General features: G+C 40.7%; 1 protein-coding gene across 1 annotated transcript; it reads left to right on the top strand.

Annotated features, from left to right (window-relative positions):
• The first annotated feature begins 5,438 nt into the window (after positions 1 to 5,438).
• On the top strand, positions 5,439 to 6,969 carry LOC101305654 (AP2/ERF and B3 domain-containing transcription repressor TEM1-like). Its single transcript, XM_004297092.1, has one exon. It carries the CDS (start codon positions 5,520 to 5,522, stop codon positions 6,669 to 6,671), a length of 1,152 nt encoding a protein of 383 aa, XP_004297140.1. The 5' UTR covers positions 5,439 to 5,519; the 3' UTR covers positions 6,672 to 6,969.
• The last annotated feature ends 586 nt before the right edge of the window (positions 6,970 to 7,555 follow it).

Below are 7,555 nucleotides of genomic sequence, written 5' to 3'. Positions count from 1 at the left end.
GAACAACAAGGTAGCTAGTCTGATCCATCTTCCTTACTGCCATTCCTTCATCACTTCACCAAAATATCAACCCACACACCAATCTCAATAATCTCAGCCTCAAATTCAATTACAACCAACCAGGAAATTATATTCCAAAACTTCTATCAATATCAACATACATAATTTGAAACCCAAAAGCATCATCGCCGCTGCCATGCACAGCAGCGCGCACGGCAGTCCTCCACTGCCAAAACCTCACTTTCTCCAAAACTCAACCAAATACAATTCCAAGCATATAAACAGGTAGAGCTCGACGAGTAGATGAAGATTGATACCTGAGCCAAACCTAAAGCTCGCCGGAATCCGTCGAAATCTCACCGGAAAAATCCCAAAACTGCTCCTCTTCGATTCTCCCTCCTCCGAGCTTCTCTTCGAAAACCAGGAACATGGAAAGGTTCCTGAGATCGAGATGAAGCTATCCATACCAGTGAGAGGCGTCGACGCTGCCGGAATCGAAGACTCGCCGGCAAACACAGCCTCTCCTTCTCCACTTCGAATCTCTCACTCCAGACTTCTTATTTGAAAATCAAGGGCATGGACATGACCACGAGAACGAGAGGAAGCTGTCGCTACCATTCTTTCTGCTCGTCGTCGCCGGAAAACGGAGAACCAGTCGGGTTGACCCGCTGACTCTGTTCGGGTCGGGGATGACCCGGTCTGGGTCTGAACTGGATTTTTTTCCCCTCCTTTCCCGAACCTTCCTTTCCTCCTTTTAATCTGTTGCTTAGGTCGGTTTAACCGACCCCTCTAGAACCTCCCTCTTTCTCTTTTATATATATATATCATTTACCGAGATAGTAGCTTCCCGTTTTTAGACCATAACTTTCTCATACAAACTCCGATTTAAGCGTGCCACGTGTCCACGATCTCGTATTAACGTCCTCTACGACTTCCATGCAGGAAGTTTTCCCAAATTATCGACTTAACGAAAAGTCAACTTTTTGGGTCTTTTACGGTAAAACGGTTACAAGAAACAATAATTGAAAATTTCCTGGAAACTTTATAATTCAAAGAACCTAGCTCGTCGCTCCAGAAAATAATCCGGGCATACCGGTGAGCTCGTATAAACATGTACCACGACTTCGGAGTTTTAAATCTACTATTTACCGTTTTTAGAAAAACTCAAAAACAAACTCAAGTAATCACTATTTAAATCCTGAGTGCGAATAAAGAAAAGTCCGCGGTAACTCATAACCCCGAACAGTAACCTTTTAGGTACGGGGTATTACAGTAGTTCATTCTACTTTTAGTGAAGCAATTTATCTACAAAAAATAAGATTAGCATAGTCATCCCACTTTTGATTTGAATGAGTAGTTTAAGTGAAACTTCTTTCATTTTCTAAAATTTCAAAGCTACTTGAAAATCAAAATTTAAGTTAACCTTGTATAGTTTGTAGGCGTTTGAACTATACAAAAATCATCTTGTGAAATATAGGCAATATATATATATACATATATGTGAGTGTGTGTGTAATATATATATATATATATATATATATTCTTTAGCTTATCTTCGTTATTATCTAATCTATATTTTGGGAACAAATGATTACATTAATATGCATGTATATATCTTCCCTTAAATTTAACTAATTCTTTACAAGCATAGCATCTATATCAAATATTATTCCCCCCACATATTTGTATTTCGTCATCACAAACGTTAAACTTTCCTTTCGGGATTTGACATGGAACTTGTTGCAAGTGCGTTGGCGGGCGGTGACGTGTCGTTAGAGGCTGATAAAAACCCTAGATATATAGCTTAATTAGTTAGAGGCTGATAAACTGCCAGCATTATAAATAATCGGATTAGATAATCACATAGGATTTGATTAGCAACAGATAAACACTTTGCTTTTGCGTGCTTTTAATATTACTATGCAGAGTATTAGCCACTAACCCGATTTGGATTAGTGACAATGAGAAATAATCTTCGTCGTCACCACCGCCCACTATATATAGTAAACTTCAATTTATCAAAGCCTAAACGAGATTATTTGAGATAAGGGTGTGACACATAGTTGACAAGAAAGTGTTTATTCTTATAATCCGTCTCTGATTTGTTTAATAATTAAGTCGACGGTAAAAAATGTAAAGCACCTGAACAATGTCCTCATTGGTATATGTATGATTCATCTGTTAATTTTAAACTAAGGTGAAAATGATAGCTCAAGTTTATGCTAGCCACCTAAGAGATAATAGTTGGATAAACCATGGTTATTTAAAAAATGGGGAAGAACCAATGAGAGACTGGAAACCTAAAACCCACTTCAAAGAATTTGTTAAATCAAGATTTTGATGATGATTAAAGTGAGAATTATTATACCTTTGTGTCATCAAATTAGGTTTCTGGGGATAGATTTAGACCAGTGAGAAGAGAGGTTGGTGGGGATGGAGCAAGTGATTCCAAAATGATAATATTATTAACAACGAGCTGGATGATGTAATTAAGAGAAAAGATCAAATAAGGTATACTATTACATAAAGTTGAAGATATGTGATGCACGTTTGTTACTATTCTTTTGGGGGTTTTTTGATTTATAATGCGCTTTTATCGCTGGATTTGATAGATCATGACGTATATGCACAATACGAATGTGGCAATCCGATAAATGAGTATGACCTAATATAGTAATATGCATGCCCTAATGGTTACGGCATATTTTGTTATTGGCTAATATATAACCAACATATAACATCTACATTGATCTGAAATTTGTATCACTATTTACCTTGTTCCAATAATTTGACTATACACAATCAATGTAACTTTCAAATCAAATATAATTTGCGGGACATGTTAATTCAGTGCATTGTTTTCTTACAATAAAATGAATTGTGTAACAAAGTCTATTTTTCTTAGTTATCGTTAGTTCGCTACTGTTGGTGTAACCGGTAGCTAACACACTATATGCAATCCCTTCTAATTGAGATAGCTCCAACATGGGGTTTATACGCCTTTTATTGTTGTTGGATGGAAGAGCTTCCAAATCACACTACGTACCGGCCATTACAAGTATGTGATCTCATTGATGTTGTGTCATTACTTAGAAAAACAAATTAGATTTTTAGATATTCGTGATTCGAAATCATTCATGTTCCAAAAACTCAATACATAAGTTACAATAATCGTAAAACTTAAAAACGAGGAGCAGGGCAAAACTCAAACCCAAACACGTTACTTGTTTATATAACTAAACAACAAAATTGATGAAAACCAGCAATCAACAATCATTTAAGCAGATCATTTTTGTTTCTTATTTCTACTGCATATCCATCTCTAGTACAAGCATATCTCTATTATAAGGGGATGCACCAAATAATTGAGTCCATCCACCATATGGCATACCCTATCATTTCCTTAAGCTCCCACATGCAAGGAGTGGCCTCGACACAAAGATGGAACAGTGTTTCCGTATACGCTATACAAAATACCGTACGTACGTTCCCTTTTTCTCCCAAAAAAATTAAAATACAGAAAAAACCCAAACCCTAAAAATTATTAATTAATCCTTAATCCACGTAATATCTCCAAAACCACTAACTGTCATCACCGCTCCGCTCCGCGGTTTTTATCTACTCCCATCCCACGTGGTCCCGCCAAACAGACCGTGGACTCCTCCGTACATAAAAACCCACCCAAATTAATAAAAACAATATCAGCCTTAAACATCCTAATTATTAGAGGACTAGTTCACCGCCGTCGGATCGGCTTCTTCTGATCCGCAATATTGATCCGACGGTCGACGTGGTAGTACTGTGTGCATGAACTTGTAATAGAACAAGGTAAGGGCTACGGTGCCCACTTGGAGGGAGAAATGTCAATGTTGGTTGCAAATAATGGACCTCCTTTTTTTTCAATTTTTTTTTATATTTTTGATTTTAATTTGGAAGATACTAAGTAAGGTTGAACCTGGCCAATAAGACAAACAAGGAAAGCTGGGAAGAACGAATGAGGTGAAGCCAGGTAAGTGGAAATGGGGGGAATTTCTTGTTGGATGAGCTTAATTTGTACATCAAACTTGGAAGTTCCAATGCCTATCCAATGACCTCCATATCCATCTCCATCCTCTCCTTGCTCCTCCATTTAACTTTTAGCCCCCACAACCCATCCTAGTGGAACTAACCCCTTCCTCAGGTCTGTGTCTCATTTCCTCAATGTTTATCTACTTCCTAATTGGTCTACTAGAGCATACACCAATCATCGACTCAATCCCGACCCAAAACATCGTCCTTTGTTTCTTTTGTTATGAACTTATGATGGTAGGTTACACCGACGCGTTCTAAAACTAACTGGGTATTTCACCGAATTATGACACTAAAAACGCTAAGAACATGTGTCGGTTACCTTTCAGGTTTCAACAAAAAACAACGTACAGATCGTAAAAGTATTATTGGAAACGAGATGTGCAACGTAACCTTCTAAATTACCTGTGTTTGTTGACCTTTTTTGTAAATTGTTACATATATAAACACACAATATCTGTAACGCTAAAAAATATTCATTTCCAAAGAATTAGCTAATTTAACCGACTTTAGTTTTTGTTTTTCCTAACAAATGCAACACCTAGACATTTCCAAGAGGTCATATATCTTAGTACCGCTTAATTGTGGAGTTCTGTTAAAATCCGATATATTATTGCTGGTATGATCGCATTCGATAGAGGTTACATATCTTAGTACCGCTTAACTGTGGAATTCTGTTGAAATCCGATATATTATTGCTAGTATGATCGCATCCGATAGACGTTATATATCTTAATACCAGTTAACTTTAAAGTTCTATTGAAATCCGTTGTATCATTGCTGGTATGATTGTATCCGATAGATCTCGGTTTCATAACACTGTTAGTGAGGTATCATGAGAATCAAAATATGAACAAAGGAGAAGGAGGCCATGCTGGAAGGGAGGGACAAGTCAGCACTGGATGGAGCAGTAAAGTCTCAGGGGGGATGAACTCGGCTAAAACACGGTCCATCCTCATGTGAACCCCATCGCAACTTGTTCCGGGACCCACCCCACCATACACAGCCCACAACCCACACATACTATGAGCCTCCAATTACCCCTGCGCTACTTCATTTTACCTTTTCATCAATTTCTCATTCGCCATTGTTCACAGGAACCCATGAACCTTCCTACCTCCTCCCCTCCCTCACCATGCCCCCCTGGGGTTGACCCACCACACCCACATCCCCATATCTCCCACCCTTATTATTATAATAATTTAAATATTAATTATTATTATTACTATTTTTAATATTAAACCCCCCAAAACAAAAGCCAAATGAAAAATCATGGACCAAGGCCACCACCCCTCCTATATATACTCACTTCAAATCCCATTTCATCATAACAGAAAACAGCACTCTTTCTCTCTCTCTTGCCCACATCAATAGTCAAAAGCAACTCCTTCTTATCCTCCTCATCTTCTTCTTCTTCTTCAGATATTGAAATCCACAGCTCTGAATCAACCATGGACATAACTAGCAGCACAACAGATGAGAGCACTACCAGTGAGCTCTCAATGTCAATCTCACCTCCCCCGAGACCAAACACCCAACACAACCACAACAAGCTCTCCTCGCCGCCGCAGAGCCTTTGCCGCGTCGGCAGCGGAGCTAGCAGCGTCATTCTCGACTCCGAGAACGGCATCGAGGCCGAGTCCCGCAAGCTCCCCTCCTCCAAGTACAAAGGAGTCGTCCCCCAGCCCAACGGCCGCTGGGGCGCTCAGATTTACGAGAAGCACCAGCGCGTCTGGCTCGGCACCTTCAACGAGGAGGACGAGGCAGCACGCGCCTACGACGTCGCGGCGCAACGCTTCCGCGGCCGTGACGCCGTGACTAACTTCAAGCCCTTAACAGAGTCTTCAACAACCACCACAACCGACAACGACGACGACGAAATCGAAGCCGCCTTCCTCAACTCCCACTCCAAATCCGAAATCGTCGACATGTTACGAAAGCACACTTACAATGACGAGCTGGAGCAGAGCAAGCGCAGCTACGGCTTCGACTCCAACGGCAAGCGGCGGGCCCGGGGCGAGGGCGGCCCATTAACGGGTGCTTTCGGCCCGGACCGCGCCGCGAAAGCGCGTGAGCAGCTTTTCGAGAAAGCTGTCACGCCCAGCGATGTCGGGAAGCTGAACCGGCTGGTCATACCAAAGCAACACGCGGAGAAGCACTTTCCGTTGCAAAGCGGAAGCACGTGCAAAGGCGTGTTGCTCAACTTCGAGGACGTCGGCGGCAAAGTGTGGCGGTTCCGGTACTCGTACTGGAACAGCAGCCAGAGCTACGTGTTGACCAAAGGGTGGAGCCGGTTCGTGAAGGAGAAGAATCTCAAGGCCGGCGACATTGTGAGCTTCCAGAGGTCGACCGGGCCGGACAGGCAGCTTTATATAGATTGGAAGACAAGGACCAGCACTGGGCCGAACCCGGTTCAGGCTGGGCCGGTTCAGATGGTCCGGCTGTTTGGGGTGAACATTTTCAAAGTACCTGGGAGCGGCGGCGCGGCTGGTACTACTGTGGAGGCTCCTATTGGGTGCAATGTTGTGGGGAAGAGAATGAGGGAGTTTGAGTTGTTGGAGTTAGAGTTTAGCAAGAAGCAAAGGATAATTGGAGCTTTGTAACATTTTTTTTTTCTGTAATCTTTCTTAGGAGTTTGTGAAGGGGGAAGGAGGAGGAGGAGGAAGGAAAAATGGAGGGAGGTGTAGTTGCAAGTTAAGGTGAATTTGTAAATTACATGACCAAAAAAACCAAAAAAAGAAGCTGATGAAGAAAGCAAAAGCTTTTGTTTGAAAATTTCTCCAAAGGAGGATTTTAACTGTCAATTTGATCTTGTTCAAGCTATTATTCATGGCTTTTTTCCTAGTTTGTTCTTTCTGTTATGCCTTTCCCAAACAATATAGATCTCTTTCTCTTTGTTCACTAACTGATCGATGTATGTTGGAGAAGGGAATGTATGGAAAGAACCTTTTGCTCCTACTGGAAAAGTTAGGCCTGTATAATTCACGCTTCATTTTCGGCCGATAGTAATGAGTTTTGGATTATCGTCATACGATATTATTCGAGCTAATCGATCATTGTGATTAGTTTCGGAATCGACAAACAAGAGTGTTACTTCAAGAGTGTTCTTCTTGTGTTTTCGGTTTCATAAAATATCATGACTAAGATTGAAGTTCAGGACACCAAGTACACAACATACAGATAGTTAGCTAAGCAAATTGATGGAAGTAGATCTGAAGTTTTGATATTTTCTGAACAGATCTGGTGGACTCGTTACATTGGCTGAAGGGTACGAATCGAAGACAGTATATATGGAAAGCAACAATCTCCATGTATATAATTAAGAATCCAATTGCATAATGATCTGAAAAAGATCATTGTGGTGGGGTTGATATTAATATGGAGCTGAATACGAAAGAAGTCTAACATGAAAAGATCACATAATATCAATTATGAACTTGTGTGTGGTGTGTCTCAACACAAACAGCAACTTAAATTTCATATTAAC

The sequence above is a fragment of the Fragaria vesca genome, linkage group LG4 (genome assembly GCF_000184155.1).
Source record: "Fragaria vesca subsp. vesca linkage group LG4, FraVesHawaii_1.0, whole genome shotgun sequence".
Classification (NCBI taxonomy): Eukaryota; Viridiplantae; Streptophyta; class Magnoliopsida; order Rosales; family Rosaceae; genus Fragaria; species Fragaria vesca.
This window is presented reverse-complemented; position numbering and strand designations above follow the sequence as displayed.

Coding starts and splice junctions, on each gene's coding strand:
- LOC101305654 (XM_004297092.1), top strand. CDS start 5,520: ATGGACATAACTAGCAGCACAACAGATGAGAGCACTACCAGTGAGCTC.